The sequence below is a fragment of the Mixophyes fleayi genome, chromosome 4, assembly GCF_038048845.1.
Source record: "Mixophyes fleayi isolate aMixFle1 chromosome 4, aMixFle1.hap1, whole genome shotgun sequence".
Classification (NCBI taxonomy): Eukaryota; Metazoa; Chordata; class Amphibia; order Anura; family Limnodynastidae; genus Mixophyes; species Mixophyes fleayi.
Window position 1 is genome coordinate 326,403,600 of NC_134405.1, and position 25,518 is coordinate 326,429,117.

At 42.6% G+C, this 25,518-nt stretch overlaps 1 protein-coding gene and 1 long non-coding RNA gene across 3 annotated transcripts in view; one reads left to right on the forward strand and one right to left on the reverse strand.

Annotated features, from left to right (window-relative positions):
* EFCAB6 (EF-hand calcium binding domain 6) overlaps positions 1-25,518 on the forward strand; it is a 122,655-nt gene that overhangs the window by 81,019 nt on the left and 16,118 nt on the right. Inside the window, exons 17-25 of one of the 2 annotated variants that reach the window (XM_075210276.1) lie at positions 3,913-4,027; positions 5,019-5,152; positions 6,161-6,396; positions 7,240-7,336; positions 9,876-9,994; positions 14,183-14,410; positions 16,108-16,263; positions 18,385-18,580; positions 20,776-20,967. In XM_075210276.1, the coding sequence (XP_075066377.1) occupies positions 3,913-4,027; positions 5,019-5,152; positions 6,161-6,396; positions 7,240-7,336; positions 9,876-9,994; positions 14,183-14,410; positions 16,108-16,263; positions 18,385-18,580; positions 20,776-20,967 (1,473 nt within the window). The remainder of the gene's footprint in view (positions 1-3,912; positions 4,028-5,018; positions 5,153-6,160; positions 6,397-7,239; positions 7,337-9,875; positions 9,995-14,182; positions 14,411-16,107; positions 16,264-18,384; positions 18,581-20,775; positions 20,968-25,518) is intronic. The other variant, XM_075210277.1, reaches the window with a different exon arrangement.
* LOC142153037 (uncharacterized) overlaps positions 18,156-25,518 on the reverse strand; it is a 28,634-nt gene continuing 21,271 nt past the window's right edge. The window contains exon 3 of the long non-coding RNA XR_012691427.1: positions 18,156-18,538. This is a non-coding gene — a long non-coding RNA (uncharacterized LOC142153037). The remainder of the gene's footprint in view (positions 18,539-25,518) is intronic.

Here is a 25,518-nt window from a genome sequence, read left to right on the forward strand (position 1 = left end):
GCAATGGCCCGTTTCAGTGTCCTCCATATGTTTCTGTTGGCTCTGCGACAAATACGGCCGGTGGATTGTCTTTAGGTGTAAGTTAGAGGAGGTCAGTGCTTTCATTATACCCTCATAGTGATCTAGAACAGGTCTGGGGTCTTGTAAGCTAGGAATAGCCATTCACCATGTGGTTAACGTCTTCGACCAAGTAGTGTCTAGGTCAGTTAAGGTTAAATCATCATATAAGTATCTAATCCTATATTTATTTCTAATCAGAAAGCGTAGTAGTGATTTGAATGTATCAGGTGCTGGTAAAGTAGTGTTGTACAAAGTACTGCACATAGCATAATATCGGTCTTGTAGATACATATAGAAGTGATTGTTTTGGGAGCTTTGTCTCTCTCAGTTGTTGGCAGGTATAAAACAGGCCTCCTGGGTCACAGATATCCTTTATAGCAGCTATCCCTTTATTCTTCCACATCAGGATGGCTGTATTATCTAGGCTAAGGGTAAAATGAGGGTTTCCCCAAAGTGTCACATACTTAGTGTAATCTCTCACTGGTCTTTTATAGTATATATCCACGTATTAGTGTGTGTGGGACAGATATTTACCTTCCCTGCTCCTGCAGCCTCCCATGTCCCCCTTATCTTGGAGAGCTCTGACAGATGCTGTGCACAGACATAGTAACACAACAGTCTAACTTACCGGCAGGTCCCGGCCTTCTGTATGCGCAGCGCTTACGGTCTGTGTTGGCCATGAGTGGTATTATGGGATAGGCTGTTGGTTACTATGCTCTGCCATGACAGGCTTGAACTGGCAAAGAGGAGCCTGGGGAAGGTAAGTACTGTATTAGATACAGAGCCACACATGGGGCATGAAGGGCCACCTCTGATACTAATGGTTGGGGCCCACATAATGGCTTAACCAGCCAGAAGAGCGAGACTAGCACTTAACACCAGAAACGGGGAAGAGAAGGAGGTCTGTCCACTCTCTCTGTATTGGGGGGGGGGGGGTTCCAGTGACCCCCATCTCTAACAATAATCTCTAACAATAACGATGGGATTTGTGCCGTTAGGTGATGTTAATGTGGTGAATCTATCATGTGTAGACACATCTGACTGTTGGGGTGATTGTACCGTGACATGTGGACATTCGGTGACTTCTAGTATTCTCCTCATGATCTGATGTTACGGTGTCTGAGAAGGTTCAGTGTGAATATTTGTTGCAGTAATTTTTCTTTTACCATAACCACTATCCTTGTTCTTGCCGTAATACACTTTGTCCCCATAGAGCTCCCTTTGTTTGGTGGAGATCACGTCCGCCTCGGTTTTACAAAATCACTCTTATATATTGCTATCAGCATTATCTATTCTTTATTTATATATATATATATATATATATATATATATATATATATATATATATATATATATATATTATATAGATCTAAAGATTTACATATATTGTGATTGCACAACGATGGCATATGCCGCTCAGGCAATTATCATCTTTCACGTTATCAAACCCGCCCATCAACATCCAATCAATTCTGATCATGTTTTAGTCAGTTTTAGTAGACACAGTGATATAACGAGCCCCTCAGTATTTACTACCCCCAGTGAATAACACCCACCCCCCCTAGTATGTTCTACCTTCTCCCGTTACATAATAACTCCACCTTATACTCACTCCCTGCTCCTGCCTCGTCGGCACCTTTCATTTGATATCACAAAGACCTGAATCGACATTACTACTAACAAGCACTATCTAGTTCCTCCGCACGTATGTGCCGCAGGAGTAAGTGGCTGGACCCGCCGTGGGTTTCCCCCGGTATTCCGCAGGGCCAGTCTGTCACTGGGGACCACCTCAAACCAACATTATAGATACAACTAGGTGGATACAAATGATCACCTGGATTGTAATAAAAAAAGACTGTTTCATCCGTCCCAGTAATTCTCAATGGCATATCGTCTGTCAAACCTGTTTAATTGTGAAATGTTACATAATAGCGATCGCAGGTTGTCTCTGGGCTCACAGTGATAACACGATTATTCTGTTGTACTGGGAGACTTCTTAGCACACCCAGAACAATGTCAAGTTGTTAATGAGAGATATCTCTTCCTGTTAACACGTCCCATAGCCCGGACTTTACAATTAACACATCCTGCAGAAACCACAGAGCGGCGTAGATGATGCTTCTCCGTCCGACAAATCTGGAAGCTTTTCCCCCCAATTACTACTGAGGCAGAAGACGGTTTTTTACAGATTGTTTTTCAAAGCTCTGCTTTTTTATATGGAAATAAAATCCTTATAATATCGCTCTCGTTTTGGTTGATGTTCATTATTTAACATATATTTTATTGTGTTAAATAATCATAACATATCTGTATAGCAAGTTAAAGTCATTCTATTTTATTTAATTTTATTTAATTTCCAGGGGGCAATCTTGTGAACACTTTTATGCCCCATTTTAATGGACATGCGCCTCCCGCACTGTATATGCTTTTTACATGAAGACGGAGCACGTGGGCAATAGCTGAGTGTGCTTAAATACTATGTGCTGATGTTGCAATTCTTATGCCCTGATTGGCTACATTTCATCTCCTGCTTTTCCATGTTTTAAAAAATAAACACAATAGATGCGGTGACCCTAGGGGCTTGCATCTAAAAATGAAAGTAGACAATTGGTTGCTATGGGCAACGCCACCTTTACCGTGCACCATCTTCATAAATGGCCACCATTATTTGAAAGTGTCCTACGGACATATCTGCACATGATTGGATTGGCACCTTGGCTTGTCATGAGATTGATTCTGACCAGGCCATTATATGTAGGGGGTTGTATGTTCTCCCCGTGTTTGCGTGCTCCGATTTCCTCCCACACTCAAAAACATACTGGTGGGTTAATGGGTTCTGACAAAAATGGATCCTAGTGTGTGTGTGTTAGGGAATTTAGACTGTAAGCTCCAATGGGGCAGGGACTGATGTGAGTGACAAATATCCTCTGTACAGCGCTGAGTAATATGGTGGCGTTATATAAATTAAGTTAATTAAATAACTATAAGAAGAAGACTGTAAATGTAAACTACAGAAATATTATTTTATGATTGGGATCAGTGTTTGCCAAAGAATTTATGCTATATCATACTTATCCACCCTCCCTGAATGTCTGGGAGACTCCCAAATTTCGGTTAGGTCTCCCGGTCTCCCGGGAGAGCAGGGCACTCTCCCGCATCTGCCCACCTCCTAGTGAAGTGGGCAGGATGGAAGCCTCAATGACGCGAATCGTGGTGAATCCCGTCATTTTGGCTCCACCCCCTTTGAATTTGGGTATTAAAATAATACCATTATTAGAGAGGGAATGTATCACTACATTTGCTTATTTACCTGAATGGAACATAACCCAGTACATATGTGTGTCTAATTTCAATTACAATGACTAAATGAACAAAATGTAAATATTTTTTGTTGTTAAAATATATATAAATATATCTTTTTCTGCTGTCAACAATATTGAGGGTTCATTTTTGGGTGCCTGGTGTCATTCATGTAGTTAGATCTGCAGAAATAATTCATTACAATGTATCCGTCAAGCCCTAATTATGTAAGTAATTTCTTCCCAAGAGAAAGAGAGATTTTACCCACGAGACCCAGATGAAACTTTTGAAAGGAAGAAATAAAGTTCTGGAGTTTTGTGGCTCCCCCCTGGCAGTATTTCTCAGACTGAAGCTCGCTCTCCTTAGAGACCTCCTTCCATTCATTAACACACTTGCCAATTTTTCAAAACTTGGAAAGACTTTAAATCACAGATCCCTCGCTGTAAATCTCTGAGCTGCTCCGGCTGTTGTCTGATAATTTGCACCTTTTAAAAATTGACACATCCACCGCAGCCACATGGTTCTGAATCGGTTTAATTCTCCTTTCCGCAGGTCCTGCAGGATCACCAGCTGCATTTAAATGATGATCAGTTTAACGACTTAACCGATAAGTTGGGATTCACAAAGGAAGGGCTTAGTTATCTGGATTTTGTGTCATTATTTGAAGGTACATTTTCCACGTATAATCACCTGAATTTCAGTTGTACAGCGTCGACGCAAGTGGGGGATTTATGATTTAGGCGAAATCAAAAAAATGTTAATTTAGCATTTTCACTGTTTACATTTTGCCGGTGTTTGAAATACTCACTGGATGCAAATTCCTTATTAACTTAAAATCTTATATACATGGCTGGGAACTGCTTTAGCTTCTATGAATCAGAAGCTGGGAATATCAACGGACATAATTACAGCACCCCCTAGAGGCAGAGTGTATTGTGACCTTTCAGTATTGAATATTTTGGGAAAAAAACCCTGTCCCTTCACTGCTGCTCTAAAATACCATGAAGATTATTCCTGTCACTGGACCGTTACTGAAATACACTGCTAAATACTCAGCTATGCATATATAATTAGAGCTTATGAAAGGTTGAACTTGTGACTTGCCTCTTTTATCAACCTTAGTTACTATGTATAGTACTTAATTCCACTGCTACTCCAGAAGATTGAGGACTAGAAATGTTTGTGTTACCCTTACTCAATTTCCCACTGGTGTGTTTAATAATTAAATATGGTTTTGTTTAGGATATTATAGGTTCTCAAAACCATTTTCAGGCCCCACAAACATTGTTGGCTTTAGAAATCTCCACCCAGGAGCGCAACTAGAATAATCAGTGTCCCAGAATTATTTTATACCCCCCCCCTGTGCTGGGAGATCTACAAAACTTGCAGACCTAAGTTTTGAGAACCATTGGCCTCTAGACCATGATATAATAAAGCCAGAAACTAACTTTTGTAATGAATGTTTCATTTCTCTCTGTTGACTTGTTATTTATTAATTGAATTTATTAAATCAAATTCATATTATTTTAGCCATTTGAGAAGGAGGAGTAGGAATGTGATATGTTTTGAAAGTAGTAATATATAATTGACGTGTTATGTCAGAATGACCATGTAAGTGTTAGCGTTGGTGAAGTCTCATTGGATGTCTCCGTTCCCAGCCCCATCAGGAGATGGACCCGGGGATAAGTTACATAATAGCCCCAACCATCGAGTGAACAACACCAAGACTCATTACATGACTGCGGAGGAGTGTCTCACCCAGCTCCCGGATAAGTTAAAAGAAGGATATGGGGTAAGTATGAAATGTACGAGATGCTTCCTAGTGTATGTCCCCCCGTCCCCCCCAGGCTTTTTGTTTCTGCAGCCTTATGGGTACATATAAATCTGTGGTTTCCCGGGGTCTGCATTCAGCTGCATTGGAACTTGGCTAAAACACACCTTCCAATAGGGATGATGATTTGATAAGCTCCCTTTGTATAACCCTATAACACTACTAACCAAAAAAGGATCAGATTACTATAAACATACACAAATACATTTATGAAAGTTTCGGAGATCAGCGGGAATAGAAAAATGTAAAATTTAGATTTGCTCCTGTCTTTTTTTGTCTCCTATGGACAGACCAGCGCTGGTTGCAATTCAAGATAGAACATAGAAATAGCTGTGTATGAAACATCTCCCCATATAGGGTTACTGGTTGGCTGAGACTCGCTCTTTCAGCTTATAGCCGACAGTCCCGCTGTTGTCCGTTCCTGTGTGACCGTATTCCGTGTGTGAGTCTGGAGTATTATGATCAATGAGTGCTGGACAAGGACTACAGAGGTCTTGGGCTTGGATCTTTGTTTGGGGTTTGGGTGGCTAAGAGAGAGGTTGTTTTCTATGGAGGTCTCATTGAGGTGGTAAAATGACCGTAAAATCAGGAATCCCGATATTCTGACTGTCAGTCGACCAAACACACAACATTACTACTATATCTATGCGTTGTTTAATATTAGAGCAGCCCAACTTCCGTGGTCCGGCAATGACTGAGTGGGTAAATGGATGTATTCTGCTGACCGTGAGATGAGCCCAGTGTAGCTACATCTTTACATAGTGCACTGCAAATGCCAACTGTGTACCATCTTCAGCCATGTAAGGCTGGGTAACATGATGTGATGTGTAGGCCGGTGAACATGTCAGAGTATAGGTGGGAATATAATTAAGAACACAAAGGATCATCTACAGTATATTTCCTTTGTTCTGTCTGTTTTATGTTAGTCTACACGGTAAACATGCTTCTATACCCATCTATTTCCCTTAGGACACATACGCCGCCTTTTATAAAATAGACAGTAACCATGACGGCATTATCACGATGCATGACTTCCGCCATCTCCTGGACAGCTTCATGTTCTTCATCACCCAGAAGGAGTACGAGCGTTTACTGAGCCTCCTGGGCCTGAACCTAACCTCTACTCTAAATTACACAGATTTCCTCAACTTAGTACGAAGGCAGGAAAAAGAGGACTGTCCTCCCTGGCTCAACTCATCTTACAGGTAAACCTTTCCAAACGTTGGCTGATGTCCTACATTATAAATGTGTTGGGTTTTCTTTTGCTATTTCCAAACCATTTCGGCAAATGTGTCCATTTTAAATACATTGGGGCATATTCAATTGTCGTCGGAAACGCAGAAAATCTCGCGGTCCGCGCATTATTACCGTTATTACGGTAATAATGGGCGGGTAAACTTTATTACGGTAGTTTTCTCGCTGGATTTCAGAGCCGCGAGCTGAAATCCTGCTAACTACTACCGTAATAACGGTAGTAGGTTTAGAGCGCCGCGGAAACGCCACAATTGAATATGCCCCAAAGTGTTAGTTGCTTGGTGGATGCGACCATTCGGCAAGTTTCCTTTGCATTTAATGGTTCAAGCAGGAGAGGGTTGGCTCTGGTTCAAGTCAAACACACCTTAAAAATAAATTAAACATATTAAAAAAAAATGTTGTTTTTTTTAAATCCTTACTCTAGACTTCTGCATGTATACCCGAATATACTGGAAAAATGGTGTGAATCATTGACCTTGGTCATAGGTGAAGATACTGTATACTACTTATTGTGACCTAGTATAATATATACTATATCCTTCAGAGCACTGCCTGTGTTTCTGAATCAAACGTTATCTCATATACATCCAGATACAAAGAGAGCGCAGTACACATATGACTAAATAATACTATTAATTTTAATTCCATTTTCTGGGAAGTTTGGTTCTGCACTGCAGGATAAATGATCTCAGTGTCTGGGAGGATATATCAGAACAATGGTTTTATTTCACACTCTCGCATGAATATGTTAATTCATTCATTTTATTAATAACGACTCTTGTTATTTCTCAAAGGCCAAAACAAAGCCAGGACTCTGCGGATCTAGCCTGTGAGCAGGCTCACTACTATCTCCTCACAAAGGCACAAGGCCGATGGCAGGACTTAGCAAAGGTAAAACGCGTGGGGTGAATAAATCCTGTACAAGTTCACAGCATTAGTAGCCTTACAACAACATCACAGCTTATCTGTTTACTAGGATTCAGTCTCATAACTGAGGCATGAGGCACAAAGTGCAGTAATATGAGGTTCGTTGCTGGCGGAGCACCTTATGTGGAAAGGGGGTTGGTCACACATTAGCAGACTGAGATGGGGCGAGCTGAATACAGGATAGACACAATGGTGCTTCTGGGTTTGAACATAAATGAAAACTCAAAATTTATTTGTGGAGGATAAGATATTGTAATAAACTTCAAGGGATGGAGCCTGGAAATATTTGGCTGCATTCCTGACTTATTTATTCAAAGCAAGAAGACAATTGTTGTCTGCGCTTATCCTTAACGCAATATATCTGTGTGTATCTAGCAAAATGAAAACATTGGTTCATATTTTTATCAGAGCATTTAAGCCTGCGTTCCTGACTTATTTGCGGCACACATAGATTTTTTAGCTGTATGATTGAAGGAGGCGGTATATGACATTTTTAAACCAACTAGGCGCATTTCACAGCTGTAACGCTGCAATATTAACTTGTTACCTTTGAAATAAAGGCAGTACCTCTGCCCCCTTACTGGCATGAGCTATTTCATACATAATTGATGGTAAAACAATATTATGTATATTATGTAGGTGCTATATAAATAAAGCTCAATAAATAAATAATAAAACTATCAGTGCTGTAGGGGACAAAAAAATGAAAAGTTCCAATTAAAGGGATGAATGTACTTTGAAGTGACTTTTATTACTCCCAGGATACATATTGTCTGCGTAGAACATAGAGAACACAACGGGGGTATGTCCATGTAAAAATAAGCCACTTTTGCACAATATGAAACGATGCATTACTGTATTTTCTTGAGTGGTCCTACAGTGCATATCTACAGTTCTCCATAACGGGTGGAAAGGACCAGTCTTACTCCCGATACAGCTCACATGGCCCATTAGCTACAGCATTGTCTAGTGTGCACAGAAACTGAGCCTGTGGGCTGTCAGGGCCTGAATAAGGGTTCTGGCCGCCTTAGGCTAATACGCTTGTAGCGCCCACGACTTTCCTTCCACGCGGTAGGTAAAAATGAAGTCATCCAAAAGTAAAGATAATATAAGGTGTTGTTTGGCTGGTACTATGTGCGACTCCATTAGATCCTCCCTGACTCCTCTGACCGCTGCTGGCGGGGGTGCTTCTACGAGGGTACTTTCCTCCATATTGGGTGCACATGTCCTAAATTAGCACATTTCTGGACTGATATCAAACATCTGATCAAACGGTTCTTCGGGACAATGTGCCTTTGGAAGTTTAGCTAGACAGAGTCTCTCGGCAGCCACATGCCAAATTGCAGCGGCTCCCGCATCCCTTTAGACCATAATCAATAGAGTCTGGCTGGTACTTGGTATGGACCACATGATCTTTCACAACGGTACGGGACCTATGGCTTTCGTTCTTCCAAGCTCGCTCACCCTGTCTTGACTTTGCTCTTTTATACGTCCTCACTTTCTTTACCCTTTCCTCTTAGCTACTCGCTTAACCTAATGTGGAATTAGCCCATCCACCCCTCTTTCCCTCTTTCCTTTCTTTCCCCCCCTCCTCGATCTTTAAAAACTCTTGGTCACTTAAACTTATTTTATATCACCTCCGCATTGAGGCATCACTATTGCGTTGGTCGTAGATATTGGTTACTTCTCATTTATGTACATGTATACTCCTAATGTCGGTTGTATTTTTGCATGACCTTGCAAAAATAAAATTTTCAGCAAAATAAAACGAACTCATCTTTAATTTAAAACCTCCCCTCCATAATGTTTGTGTTCCAGTGTTTTCGAATCTCAGCTCCTCTTGGCTTTTTAAGTGGGTAACGGCAATCATTGTCATTCGTTCTGTTTTCATTGCAATTAAACTGTATAGCAGAACAGAGGTATGGACGAGTGCTACTGAGGTGAGGGGGCTGTCACTCCTACGCCTGTTGCCGTCATTGTTTCTCCTACTCACTTTTCTTCAAGCCCAAAGATGACTCATTATCTTCAACTATCTTTACCACATATACATGTATTTTAAGTCACCATTAAAATCTTACTACATTTTTCTTTCTTGCTTTCTTTTTTACTTTGGAGAACAACTATATTTTAAAAATTAATTTAAGTTCATACCTCTCCTTGTCACAATTCTGCACCCCCCAAAAACATAAGCCCCTAGGCTGCAGCCTGGTCAGCCTAATGGGTAATCTGGCCCTATGGTCTGTTATCTTTCCTGCTGCTCCCAACCTATCATAAGACATTCAGGATTTCCAACTAATAAGCTGTCTTAGATCATTAGATGGAAATATTGACTCTCATGATAGGCCAGAGGTAAAGATCTACCAAAGGAAAAGGATGATAGTGATATTAAGTTGTCAGGCTTGATCTCGGGCCCTGGGACAAGCCAGCGGCCCACTGTACTGTATCCCATCAAATTACATTTGATGTTTTGTCCAATGTCTCAGCTGATTCTGTTCTGTTACAGACATTCTGTGAAATGGATAGTGATGGAAATGGCATTATACAGAAGAAAGATTTGAGGAACGTTTTATATAGGTTTTCTCTTCCTATAACATCACATGAATTTGAAAAACTCTGGATCAGGTGGGTTAAGCTGACATTACACTACCATATACATTTTGCAGATCTCTTCTCACTGTTAAACAGATCATGGGTACTTGGCAATCATCAAAGCAATCATTTCTACTGCTGCTGATCATACATTAGGCAACCGAGGCTCCTGCCTAGAGCTTCATAGGCGCCGAGGGCCTAGATTACTCTAACCTGTTTTTATGTGGGTGGGGAAAGGAGGCTCAATCCAGTATCTTGCCTAGGGTCATAGGGGGTTTGGATCTTGCCTAGGGCCATAGGGGGTTTTGATCTTGCCTAGGGCCATAGGGGGTTTTGATCTTGCCTAGAGCCATAGGTGGTTTTGATCTTGCCTAGAGGCATAGGGGGTTTTGATCTTGCCTAGGGCCATAGGGGGTTTGATCTTGCCTAGAGCCATAGGGGGTTTGATCTTGCCTAGGGCCATAGGGGGTTTTGATCTTGCCTAGGGCCATAGGGGGTTTTGATCTTGCCTAGGGCCATAGGGGTTTTTGATCTTGCCTAGGGCCATAGGGGGTTTGATCTTGCCTAGAGCCATAGGGGGTTTTGATCTTGCCTAGGGCCATAGGGGGTTTTGATCTTGCCTAGGGCCATAGGGGGTTTTGATCTTGCCTAGGGCCATAGGAGTTTTTGATCTTGCCTAGGGCCATAGGGGGTTTGATCTTGCCTAGAGCCATAGGGGGTTTTGATCTTGCCTAGGGCCATAGGGGGTTTTGATCTTGCCTAGAGCCATAGGGGTTTTGATTTTACCTAGGGTCATAGGGGTTTTTGATCTTGCCTAGGTCCATAGGGGGTTTTGATCTTGCCTAGGGCCATAGGGGGGTTTGATCTTGCCTAGGGCCATAGGGGGTTTTGATCTTACCTAGGGCCATAGGGGTTTTTTGATCTTGCCTAAGGCCATTTGGGGTCCAGATCAGCCTCTGTGCTGGAGGAGCAAACTTAAAATGATCGGACAGATTTAGAGTTGGGAAGGGGGCGTGTCCTATCTCAATTCTAAATTGCAATGTAAAAATACAGCTACCCAGTATTTGTGTGCTACATGTAAAAGAAGTATTTTCCTTGCATACAAAAAAACAATATTGCATTTGCAATTTGTACAATGACATGTATTGCACAGTGGTGTGTTGCTATGACAGATGCAGCCAATACTAGTGTCGGAGAGGCTTAGAAAGCATCTTCTAACCATTTTTCCTTCATTTTTCTCCACCCTGGTAATACTGTGATTGCATGAGGAAGCTCCCGGTGCTTGGTGTGTCGCACTGAGCTTCCTCCTGCAGTCTGTTATTGTAGAGCTCAGTACCCGGCCATACAGGATAGCCTCTATAAGCAGAAGGTGTGATGGTGGGCGGAGCTTATCAGTGGTGGGTGTGGCTTATCTGTGCATTAGGCAGAATATGGGCTGTAGTACAAGGACCATAGGGATGAAATGATTGTCAGACCCTTGGGAAGAAACACAAGTAAAATCATTCACAGGCATTTGTGATAAGTAAAACAGTCTATGGAGAGATGTTAAAATCCTTTTTACTTGAAAATAATAATTTTATTCATACATTCTGCATATTTCTATCATATGTTTGAGGATTTAAATGCATTTATTACTTGTTGCCCTTGAAAGTCTTTCATGACATCCAATATACTAACATTCCATCCCTGATGTATAATGCTTTGTGATATGTGCAAACATTAAATTACGATACAACACATTCCATTTTTTAATACATGTAAATATGTTTTCCATTGAATGGCCAAGCTCTGTCATACTGTATACTGTGATACGGTGAAGTGAGATCTCTTTATAAAGCTGGTGAAATGTTCGCTCCCACAATAGATCATGTACAAATGCATTTATAACTAAATAAAGATGCTGGAAAAATAAAAAAGAGTTGAAAAAAGTAATTAAAATTCCTTATCTGGAAAGTTAACCAGGTTTTGTCATATGTGTTTATTGACACGTATTATATTAAATATTAAATTATATTTAATATTAAATGATATAGTGAATGTGATCTTAGCAACATGTTAAAAATATCTAGTATAGATTTAGTAGCATTGGATGGTAAGCTATAGGACAGTGCTGGCGAACCTGTGCTTCTCCAGGTGTTGTAAAACTACTAGTCCCAGCATGCATTGCCAGCCGATAACTAGCTGATAGCTGGCAGGCTATGCTGGGACTTGTAGTTTTTAATGCAGATGGAGAGCAATAGGTTGTCCAAACCTACTATAGCATATAGAGGGCTGAGGTTCTAAAACATTTTATCCAAGGACCCGAATGACGTATTGGAACCAGCCTCAAAACCCGAGGTTCAGTTCTGTTTCTAATTAATAAAATAGCCTTTCATATACTCGACCACTTGCAGCAACAGTGGTTTCCAGCCTTCCTGGGCTTGTGGCGCACCCGCTGATAGAATGTAATTCAGTTTTTGTGTGACACATGAGTGGTAAAATGTTGTTTAAAATCACATAAAAAGTGAATTATAGCTACAACATTCTATAGTGTTTTAGGGGTTTCCATGTTTGCCTCATACACATTCGAGAAAACAATTGTGTTTTGCTTCTAGTGCAACTATAAGACCGATCTTTATAGATATCACTGATCTCTACGTAAACACTTTCACTATAGTAACAGAACACTTTACAATTCAGTGTGTGCCACCAGTTCATCATAGTAAACGGTGGGTGGGGGGGAGGTATTCCTCCAAACTTACCGCGACCGCGGCCTGGTGGGACATTCCCCTCGAGTCGGGATTGTCCAGCCAAGATTTGGACAGTTTGGGAGGTATGTTAGTTCAATGTATACTTTTGCAGCAAGAAAATGGCAGTGTTTCTATTCATTCCCTGTATTTTGTTATGAGCGTTCATGTTAAAGGCCCAATCACAGCACCAGAGGAGGGGGACGTAACTAGAGAGGGGCGACCGCCCAGGGCGCAGTACTGAAGGGGTGCGCACTTTCTGAATATTTTAGGTTAATTTGGTTAAAATTGAGGGCAATGGAGTTACGGCTCTGCCTGAGGAGCACGCCCTATGTATGTATATGGACCTATCCTCTGTGCTCCTATCCCAATCAGGTAGGTTGTCTGCCCAGCTCATGCCCAGCGCCTGGGTAAGTTCGCTGGTCATTTCTGACAGCTGAGCCCCTCAGGGTAGGATTCAGAACATGCATCTAATCCTATCACTCTTCTACATTGTAACTCTTGGGGGTAAATGTATCGATCAGCGGTTACGTAAAACTGCAGAGAATGGGCCTTTAATATAATTGCTGTTTTAAAAATTGCCCCCGAGCCTCCTCCCAGTCAGACCCTGCCCCTAACTCTGTGGGTGAGATTTATCAAACTTCTAAAAAAGCAAAGTGGAGTGTTGCCTATAGCAAGCAATCAGATTCTAGCTATCATTTTCTAGAATGTACTAGATAAATGATAGGCAGAATCTGATTGGTTACTATGGGCAACACTTACGCTTTTACTTTTCAGAAGGTCTCATGAATCTACTCTGATGTGCTCTCTTGTCCTGTCCAGGATTTGTGTGCTTTTGTGTTACTTAGAAATGCTCATGCTCAGGCTCGGTTCCTTGAGAACCAAACACACCCGAATTTAGGGGGTCCGAGTACTGAGCCGAGCCGCCTCGGGACTCTCGCGCGCCCTCAGAATCTAAGACAAGGCAAAATGTCATTGTTACATCGTCGGATCTCGCAAATTTTGAATTTGTTTTTAAGATCTAGCATAGTGGGGGGTGGGAGGGAGGGCGGACCCCCATTTTTCTTTTCTGCCACTGCTGTGTGCCAATGTGTCCTAGATGTGCTAGGAACTGCCTTGTGTTTGTGTCATTGCTCTGTCGCTTACCATCCAGCCAGGTCGCTGCAGTCTTTGTTTTAAAGTGTATAATAATATTGTGATCTGTGCGGTGGTCAAATTGACTGCAAATTACTTGAAATTAGTGTTATTGAGGTTATTAATAATGTAGGAACAAAAAAAGAGCAAACATATGTGATTTTAGCATATTTTAGGATTTTTCCTAAAAAATCCAAAGTCAAAACCAAAACACACGAGGGCGGTTTTGCCAAAACCAAAACACAAAGCTAATCCAGATCCATAACCAAAACCAGTTCATGGGGGTCAGTAAGCATATCTAGTTATACTATTATCTTAAACCCTTTTGGTTTTGCTGATATTGTGAATTTTGTTTTCCTAGGTACGATCCAGAAGGAAAGGGTCACCTCACCCATCAGGAATTCCTCCAGAAACTAGGAGTGAACTTTGCATCTGGAGACAGCGGTCCGAGCAAACGTATCATAGAAGACAACCGCCAGACTCTAGAGAAACATCACAGCACACAGCAGAAAATCCACCAGGAGATGCAGGTGTTCCACATGCATCAAACCCGAGCGCTGGATATTAAAGACATCGAACAACAAGTCAAGTAAGACTTAGTGTATAATTGTCTGGAATTCATTATAGGGAATTAAGGTTCTGCAGTTTCTCTTGTGGTCAGTACGGCACACTGTTCTTCTATGACCTATCCACCTGACATTCGTCATAACCGTTTATTTATATAGCGCCACCAATTCCGCAGCGCTGTACAGAGAACTCACTCACATCAGTCCCTGGAGCTTACAGTCTAAATTCCTTAACACACACACACACACACACAAACACAAAGACTAGGAATCTATTTGTCAGAAGCAGATTACCCTACCAGTATGTTTTTTGGAGTGTGGGAGGAAACCGGAGCACCCGGAGGAAACCCACGCAAACACAAGAAGAACATACAAACTCCACACAGATAAGGCCATGGTTGAGAATTGAACTCAGTGCTAACTACTGAGCCACTGTAATATTTGTTCTAGATTATGTCAGATGCATAGGATAATTATTACACATGATACACTGTAAAATCACTATGAATGGGAGGTATCAATGTGTCACACCAACATTGTTTAAGTGATTTGATGTGCAGTTTTCAAACCATACATTGTATCAAAGGCAAAACCGCACATTTAACCGCATGCATGAAAACATCTTATGGTCAAACCACAATGTCAGTTTTGAGACTTTAAACCAATACAAACCATATAATGTATCGAGAGGCGGTTTGAAAAACTGCTCACTTCAGTGCATAAAAAAGTCAAATATTTTAGACCTGGGTCTCATAGGTGCGATTGCTCAAACCGCAAATGGCAAATTTCCCTGGTTCCATCCAAACAGCTATATCACAATACCAAAAGTGTAAAAACAATAAGTAAACACAAACAAAATTGTAAAATAAAGTGTAATTGAATTGAAAACGGGCCTCAGCCCATTGTTTACCCTTTGTTTGCATCTGGAGACAGTGGTCCGAACAAGGGCCTGATTCATTAAGGATCTTAAATGAAGAGGATCCTTATTTCAGTCTCCAGGACAAAACCATGTTACAATGTAAGGGGTGCAAATTAGTATTCTGTTTTGCACATAAGTTAAATACTGTCTGTTTTTTCATGTAACACACACATATCAACTTTAAATTTCAGTGTACAAATAAGCTATCAAGTAGTTGTGTGCTACATGAAAAAACAGTCAATATTTAACTTATGTGCAAAACAGAAAACTAATTTTCACCCCTTGCATTGTAACATGGTTTTGTCCAGGAGACTGAAATAAGGATCCTCTTCATTTAAGATCCTTAATGAATCAGGCCTCTAGTCCTTAAAACTTTTCACTGTCCAGAAAACAGCTTTGATCTTGCCACATATATTTTTAAAATACAAATACAGCAAAATGTGTATAAGTAGAGACAAAAAAACTCTGTATTTTTCTGTATTAGATCCATCGTCAGTGGTCAAAGTGGAAATTTAGAAGTGGCGGTACGAAAAATGTAATGGGCCTATAAGTGAATGGAATGTCATAGTTCTACAATGGAGGCAGTAAGAGAAGTGGCGGTATAGCATACCCCCGTATACACCCCCACTTCCACCACTGTCCATCATAGTCAAAAATGTGGCTCATTTCACCATACTGTTACAAACGGGTGACGCCCAACAATCTATCGGGTAGATAAATGCACTCACAATGCACTTTCTGTAGCACAATTTTGTGTGTATTTTTTGTATATTTTTAATTGTCATTTTTTTTTGTCTGCAGAGATAAGTTCAGAGAATATTACCCAGACTTTGGGGCAGCTTTTGCTAAAATGGATAAAAACAAGGATGGTTTGATAACCATCCAGGACTTTCGAGAAATGCTCGAGCGCTTGAACTTTTATCTGGACGATGATCAGTTTTTCAACCTCTTGTACAGGTAATTTGATTGTGCAGACTGACCTCAGTGGATGTTTGTGCACCAGCGACACAGACTATGCAAAATCCGTCAGATGTGGGAGCTGACGTACGGGGGTTTATGTGGCAGTGTGTTCAACTCTGTCATTACACTCAATAGAAGATCTGCTGTCTGTTAATTGGTTTTATTCTGGAACGAAGGCTGATTATCATGCGTTCAGCAGATGTACAGTATAATGCGGGGTAAATGAGTGTGCTCAGTGTCTATGGGAGTTATTTAAAGGTTCTATTCTGTGATTAGAGGCTTCCTATTGTCCCTGCCCTCTCCCCCAGTGTCTGTGATATAGGATAAATATAAAGGGAGATCCTGCAGCTGACTAGAGAGCATAAGATACCCTGACAGCTGCACGGGTACATTGCCAGCTCCTCCTATATACAAGCCAGATGTTTGGCCCATCGCTGCTTGTGGACTGATTCGCCTACACGTTCCCCGACCGCTGTGCATCGCGCTCATATCGACTTCCCTCTGAGAACCTTCACATTGTATAAATATTCATATTAATTACAGCAGCTCTGCAGTGTGATTTCAACAATACACGTCGTCTCCCTCTAACGAGCAGCGGAGCTGTGCAGGGTCCAAGGATGTTTGTTTTACATTATTTACTACATAATTACACGTGTTGTCACAAGGAGACGATCATCACAATACTCGTGGTAATGTGTGCTAGCAAAAGTTGTGCATTTATAGGATCTTTGGTCCACAAATACGGTTTTAATTGTATTTCATTTTACAGTTACAAACTAAATCTCCAAATGATACCTGCAGGGAACAAGAAAGACCAGAGGCTAGATTTGCTAAACTGCGGGTTTGAAAAAGTGGAGGTGTTGCCTATAGCAACCAATCAGATTCTAGTTACCATTTATCTATTGCTTTCTACAAAATGACAGCTAGAATCTGACTGGTTGCTATAGGCATCGCCACTTTTTCAAACCCGCAGTTTAGCAAATATACCTCTAAGACAGTAATGTGAAGGCACGACATACTATAACAATGATATATTGATACTAAGAATTATTATGATTAGACTGGGATTTGTGATTCCATGCTAACCACCTGTCAGTAAAATAATAACGCCCATCAGAAAGAACAGTGATAAGGCCAGAGGTGAGACAGGCCCAGAAATCCCAGCTTCACCCCAAGGCTCACACCCTGCTCTGAAAACAACAGAGCGTAGTTCGCTTCTAAGCATGAATTGCTCCAGCATACAGTGAAGCTCCAGCTGGGGCACTACTGCGTACGCACCAGACCCGCAAATGACCAGCAGAGGACTCGCTCTGGTCTTTTGAGAGTAAGGCTGGGTACACATTACAGGTTTTTCAGCCGATTATTGGGCAAATCATATGATAAACGACTGACTGTTCGGCCTGACATCGCAAGTGCGTATGCTCCAACGATGAACGATTATCGTTTCAAAGCACATCGTATTGTTTCATTTTTAAAGCGGACTAAAGATCGTGTTCACCGATGGACCGATGTCGTTCCAGTTCTGCAGTGTGTAAGCACTCAGGCTGGGCAGTGTCCATAGATCTCTATGGAGTGTGCAGAGTCAGGATCATTTCAGCCCATGGTTATGACAGATGAAGAGCACAGACCTGAAGGTAGATCTTGTACAATGTGTTTACTGGGTGCACATGAATCGGCATGTGATTGGCACTTTCAGACGTTGGTAAAATCGTTAACTATGTCGCATCGGGAGAAATTTTCTTTAGTGTGTACACATCCTACCCAGATTTGTCTCAGGCCTGGAAATTCACTGTTCCGCCTCTGATCAATACCATAGAATACGGCAAAGAAATAAATGTAAGCGTGAAAAAGACAAAATGAAATAAAACGAACTGTATTTCATTCCTACATTCATTTTTATTGAATACTGCTTGTTTCGACTTTTAACTTTCTTTTGTTTACAAAATACATTTTTTACTTCACTTTACAGAACACAACTCATTTCTAAGACAAATACACAACAGTCAGTGACTGAGTAACGTAGTAAATGCTGATTTAAATCCTGACAATAGCTGGACAGGGATTGTGCGGAGGGTTCTCAGTGCTATGTCCATGCTGTGTGTTTTATGTTTCTGCCAGGCTCAGGATAAGAGTGCGCGACAACAAACTTTCTTATTTTGACTTCTTGAAAATGATTGACGACGGGAGGGCTTCTAAGTACGGACAAAGGCGAGAACAGATTGTACCGGCGGAGAGCCTCCAAGCCATCAGCTCACACAAGGCGTTTGTTCAGCTGAAAGAGGCAGTAAAGACATCACATGAAGAACTATATAAGGTAAGAACCAAATGTTTAATCCACTCACTGGGCTGTTGTCACAATGCAATTTCACATCAACACCTCAAATCTATTTCTCTCCAGAGAGAGTATAAGCTGCTCAGTAATTATTCTAACGGCCAAATTCATTCATTGGTTGGCTTGAAGCCTTTTGGAAAATAAAAATACAAATTTTATACACTGTAATCTCAACAAAGAATGACGACACCTGCTGGGCACCTTTATATCGATATAGCGTTACATATAGATGTATGATGTGACATACTGTATATATTTATCATAACTTCATTAGATAAATATTATGGTAAATAAAAAGGGGCGTAGATAAAAGCATTATCATAATTAAGTGTATTTAAACTAATGTTTCACTTATCTATGACAGGACTATTTCAATTATTTATACAGTTTGGTGAAATTTAGTTTGTTACCCATTTATTTCATGCAAACTTCCTCTGACACTGCCAGTATGGCCGTCATCCATTCCTCTGACACTGTCAGTATGGCCGTCATCCATTCCTCTGACACTGTCAGTATGGCCGTCATCCATTCCTCTGACACTGTCAGTATGGCCGTCATCCATTCCTCTGACACTGTCAGTATGGCCGTCATCCATTCCTCTGACACTGTCAGTATGGCCGTCATCCAGTCCTCTGACACTCTCAGTATGGCCGTCATCCATTCCTCTGACACTGTCAGTATGGCCGTCATCCATTCCTCTGACACTGTCAGTATGGCTGTCATCCATTCCTCTGACACTGTCAGTATGGCCGTCATCCATTCCTCTGACACTGTCAGTATGGCCGTCATCCATTCCTCTGACACTGCCAGTATGGCCGTCATCCATTCCTCTGACACTGTCAGTATGGCCGTCATCCATTCCTCTGACACTGTCAGTATGGCCGTCATCCATTCCTCTGACACTGTCAGTATGGCCGTCATCCATTCCTCTGACACTGTCAGTATGGCCGTCATCCATTCCTCTGACACTGTCAGTATGGCCGTCATCCATTCCTCTGACAATGTCAGTATGGCCGTCATCCATTCCTCTGACACTGTCAGTATGGCCGTCATCCATTCCTCTGACACTGTCAGTATGGCCGTCATCCATTCCTCTGACACTGTCAGTATGGCCGTCATCCATTCCTCTGACACTGTCAGTATGGCCGTCATCCATTCCTCTGACACTGTCAGTATGGCCGTCATCCATTCCTCGGACACTGTCAGTATGACCGTCATCCATTCCTCTGACACTGTCAGTATGGCCGTCATCCATTCCTCTGACACTGTCAGTATGGCCGTCATCCATTCCTCTGACACTGTCAGTATGGCCGTCATCCATTCCTCTGACACTGTCAGTATGGCCGTCATCCATTCCTCTGACACTGTCAGTATGGCCGTCATCCATTCCTCTGACACTGTCAGTATGGCCGTCATCCATTCCTCTGACACTGTCAGTATGGCCGTCATCCATTCCTCTGACACTGTCAGTATGGCCGTCATCCATTCCTCTGACACTGTCAGTATGGCTGTCATCCATTCCTCTGACACTCTCAGTATGGCTGTCATCCATTCCTCGGACACTGTCAGTAGGGCCGTCATCCATTCCTCGGACACTGTCAGTATGGCCGTCATCCATTCCTCTGACACTGTCAGTATGGCCGTCATCCATTCCTCTGACACTCTCAGTATGGCCGTCATCCATTCCTCTGACACTGTCAGTATGGCCGTCATCCATTCCTCTGACACTGTCAGTATGGCTGTCATCCATTCCTCTGACACTGTCAGTATGGCCGTCACCCATTCCTCTGACACTGTCAGTATGGCTGTCATCCATTCCTCTGACACTGTCAGTATGGCCGTCACCCATTCCTGATACTGTTAAATAATGCTCAGCCTCTCTATCACTAGAGGCTGGCATCCTCTAATCTGACACTGTTTGTCTCCAATTTCCTCTATTAAGGCTCTTCAATAATGGCTATCCTCTCACCATATTATTGCTCTGATATTCTGTCTATTATCCATTCTACATTGATTGATAAAACTCCAAAGAGAAAATGGTTGTGTGAGAAATTATTGTGTTTACCTAAAGCATGGCACATTGAGACCACTTTGCCGACTAAGCTACTGGATATTATGTCATGTAGTTTTCTCAAAGTGCTTTAAAATTCATTCAAACCCATTCCTGTCACCTGCAGGCATTTTCTTCATTTGATAAGGACAACACTGGCACAATAACGCCTTTTGAAATGCACCAGATCCTTGACAGTTTCTGTTTTAAGCTAACGGACAAGCAATTCAGCTATGTGCTGAGCAAGCTCTCGCTGCACAAGAACCTCACAATAGACTACAAATGCTTCCTACACAATCTCTCCACGCTGGGTACTGAGGTACGACCAACTGCCACACATAATACCAAGACAATGTCTGCTTCTTGTTCTCACGTCAAGAGTTCCAGAATAGAACCTGTAATTTTATTTGTAATTGTCTATTAAGCATCTGACCGCTAAACACTTAAAAACACAATACTGGCATAAGGCATTGTCAGATCCGTCTCTGTGTGTCGGTCCTTTCAGTAGTTTCAGCACTATAAATGGACGCTATATCTAACTAATTGGGCACTTTGTACAAACATACCAGAAAAAAAGAAGAAAATAACTCTCATAATAAACATGATTAAATAATTTACATATATCTGTATTCAGAAAGACGGTAATATTGAGGATGTTGTAGTTATTCAAAGCCCAGAAGCTTTAATTATGTTTATGTAACCGATCATTTGTGCCCACATCCATTTTACCACACTATCTCCTCACAGTGGTACATACTATTGTGTGTCTCAAAATGGCTGCCACAATCTTGTGGGATGCTCAGCCAGTAAAAGTTGATATAGAATGTGTGAGATGCTGATGCGTAATCCAATAGAACACAGTCAGGAGATGATTGTCATCTACCTGGGGGTGTGGTCATCCTTTCACCACACTAATTACTCTTTGGAAAATGGCCGAACCATAATTTGGGGGGAGATTCAATTAGCCGCGCAGTGTCTCCGGAACATCCCTGAGACACTTTGAGTCGGAGATTTGACAGAAATATCCGCTCATTTTACCGAGAATGAGTGAAGATTGCTACCGTAATTGCCGGCAATGTGCGCGGAACGATGGCTGTGCGCAACATCACCGGCAATTTAATCTCCCCCTAGGAGTCGGCTGCTATCAGTCTTGCATGGGGCATATTGCATATTTATTATTATTATTATTATCTTTGACTTATAAAACGCCACAAAGGGTCCGCAGCGCCGTACATTACATATACAGAAAACAGAACCAAGACACAACATGATACACAAATATATACAAACACAGGTGACAGGGTAAAGCAAATCAGATTATATCTGACAGATAGTGAAAGGGATAGTAAAAATCAGCAAGAAGAAGGCCGAAGATTAATAAAACAGGGAAAACAGGGCTAGCGAAGCAGGCCAAGAGGTACAGAAGATGAAAGAACAGTAGAAGGAGCACACAAGGAAAGAGGGTCCTGCTCATGAGAGCTTACAACCTAAAGGGAAGGGGGAGACACATAAAGGGTGGTACTAACTAGGGGAGAGAGCCAGGAGAAGAAAGTTAGGAGGACTGATAGACTTGAATAAAGAAATGAGTCTTAAGGGCACGCTTGAAGCCTTTGAGAGTAGATGCTAACCTGATGGAACGTGGAAGATCGTTCCACAGCAGGGGAGCAGCCCAGGCAAAGTCCTGAAGACGAGAGTGAGAGGAGGTGATCAGTGAAGTAGTGAGGCGGCGGTCAGAGGCAGAGAGGAGGGGGCGGGTAGGAGTGTAGGTAGAGATGAGATTGGAGATGTAGGGAGGGTAAGATTGACTAAGAGCTTTAAAGGTGAGGGTGAGGAGTTTAAATTGAATTCTGTAGGGTATGGGGAGCCAATGTAGTGACTGTTGGAGGGAGACCGCAGAGATAGAGCGGCGGGAGGGAAAAATGAGGCGGGCAGCAGCATTGAGGATAGACTTAAGAGGATCAAGGCGAGAATCAGGTAGGCCAGAGAGAAGAAGGTTACAGTAGTCAAGGCGAGAAATAACAAGCGAGTGAACAAAGGTTTTCGTGGCTTCCGTGGTGAGAAAGGGACGTATCTTAGATATATTCCGAAGGTGGAAGTAACAGGATTTTGAGAGGGACAGAATGTGAGGCTTAAATGAGAGGGAGGAATCAAGGATGACCCCAAGGCATCGGAATTGGGGGACAGAAACGAGGATAGTTTTATTAACAGAAATAGAGAGGGGGGGGAGGTGGGAGAGTCCTGGCAGGGGGGAGGACTATAAGCTCGGTCTTGGAAATATTGAGTTTAAGGAAGCGTTGGGACATTCAAGATGAGATGGCCGAGAGACAGGAGGAGACACGAGACAGAATGGAAGGGGAGAGGTTAGGGGATGAAAGATAGATTTGGGTATCATCAGCATAGAGGTGGTACTGGAGGCCAAAGGGGTGGATGAGGACACCAAGGGAGGAGGTGTAGAGGGAGAAAAGCAGGGGCCAAGAACGGAGCCTTGAGGAACGCCAATGGGTAGAGGAAGAGGGGGTGATGTAGAATCATGAGTAGAGACTAAGAAGGAGCGGTTGGTGAGGTAAGAGGAAAACCAGGAGAGGACAGTGTTACATAGGCCTAAAGATTTGAGAGTTTGCAAAAGGAGTGCGTTGTTAACGGTATTGAAGGCAGCAGAGAGGTCAAGAAGGATATTAAGGGAGTAGTGTCTATTGGATTTAGCGAGGAGAAGGTCATTAGTGACCTTAGTGAGGGCAGTTTCAGTGGAGTGAAGGGGGCGAAAACCAGATTGGAGCGGGTCAAGTAGTGAGTGAGAGGAAAGAAAGGAGGTGAGACGGTTGTAGACAACCCGTTCAAGGAGTTTGGAGGCAAAAGGAAGAAGCAAAATAGGGCGGTAATTAGAGAGAGAGGCGGGATCAAGGGACGTTTTCTTGAGTATGGGGGAGACAAGAGCATGTTTAAAAGAGGAGGGGAAGATTCCAGAGGAGAGGGAGAGGTTGAGGAGGTGTGGAAGGTGGGAGCAGGCTTCGGGAGAGAGGGAGCGGAGGAGGTGGGAGGGGATTGGGTCCTGTGTGCAAGTGGAGGGGGGAGAGGAGGAGAGAAGGGTATTTACCTGCAATTTTTTATTTAATGGAAAATAATGTAAAAATAATATTTCTCTTTCCTGCCATTGGGGGACACTGCGAGACATTGGGGTATAGTAGTGGGCTCAGGAGTCTTGTCACTTTAACTTCTAAGTCTTTAGACTCCTCCCCTGCTATGCCCCTCCTCTCCCGAGAGATCCTCAGTTTTTTTGAAGTGACTTGGAGTTAGATCACTGCCTTTCCTCCTGCCTATACCCGTTTAGTTATAGGTTTTCATGTTTTTATTTTCTTCCTTATACAGGTGCAAAGCGCGCAGGGTTCAGTACAAGACCCAGGAAAACAGTGAGTAAGACCTAGCTCTGCTCTCTGGGGACCCCAGCGCAGGTATCAGAAGCCTAGTGCTCTGTTACCTTGTACCTACTGCCGGCATTTCCATAGATAGGAGGCGGGTTGTGTAATTTAATAGAAGCAAGGCTGTGTATGTTTGGTGCAGACAGTTTAGCGGGATATCCGCGACAGTTAAGATGCCTCCATAGCGGTCAGAGGGAGCGATGCTGTAACAGCCTCTCGTCCCCCGCCGCCCTCCATGCCGGTAGTTTCCCCGCTCGTCTCTAGACAACGAGCTTTCATTTAAGGGGAATACAGCGGCGCTCACACTCATAGCAGGTGAGTCGGACCGCTTCAAGTAATAAGTGCTTCTGGGCATACTTAAGCGCTTCCAGCGCTGCTGGATGGTCATTTTGCCAGGTCTTTATGGGACCCAGACAGCGGAGGCCAGCAGGGCGGGCAGAAACAGAAGGAAAGGGAGGAGTTGATACTCGATATCCCCCTTCCTTCAAGGCTCTTTTTCCGTGCGCAGCTCTGTCAGTTGGTGAGGGGAAACTGAAGAGACAGCGGTTTAACGGTTCTCTAGCCTCTGCTGTGCCTTTCCTCTGCGGACAGACTTTTTGATACAGGCTTGTATTAAAAGATAATAGTCAGTGTGGAGGTTTATATCTGTTTTTGTGAATTATTTGTGGTAAAAATTTTCACAGACAGTACTTTTACAGGCTTTTGCATTGGTGAGGAGTGCCTATAGTGTGAGAGACTTTCTAGTTTAGGAGTCTCCAGTACTTATTATTCTCTCTGTTTGTCTGCCTTACTTTTAATAATAATTTTAAGAAGCAGGACAATGGCGGAGAAGGGGGACAGCTAAAGGCAATGGTCACTCTATGCCTTCTGTAATGTATTATGCCTGTTCTAAATGTAACATAAAACTTTCTGTTGGACACACAGACCGAAACGCCCTTTGCGCAGCTTGTACTGCGGACGCTCAGAGGCAAAACAGCTCAGCCCAGGAGGGGTCTTCTACAGTGGTAGAACCGCCCTGGATGCAATCCTTTTCTTCGGCTGTGGAGAAACTGACGGCCATGACGCTGCGGGTAACAGAGGTACGTGAGAACACTACCCCACTTACACTGGCAGGCAGTCAGTCTGACGAGAATGCTTCCACATCACAGGCAGGGTCTACCCACAGGGAAGATAGGTTAGTATCTATTTCCCAGAGGGATAAGAGAGCCATTACTGATGCAGGTCTGGACATAGATCAGCTTTCTGATCTCTCCTCAGCCGAGAAAGGTGAGGTAGATATAGACCCGAAAGGGGAGGCTCTCTATGATTCTGACTCAGTCTCCACGAGTGTGGATAGTCTTATTTTGGAATCCGGCATACCTTAGGGTTGGCTGATCCGGAGCCCTCAGCACCAAAAGGTATCTCTTTATTTAAAAGACCTAAGGCACAGTTAGCAATATTCCCGCATTCTCCAA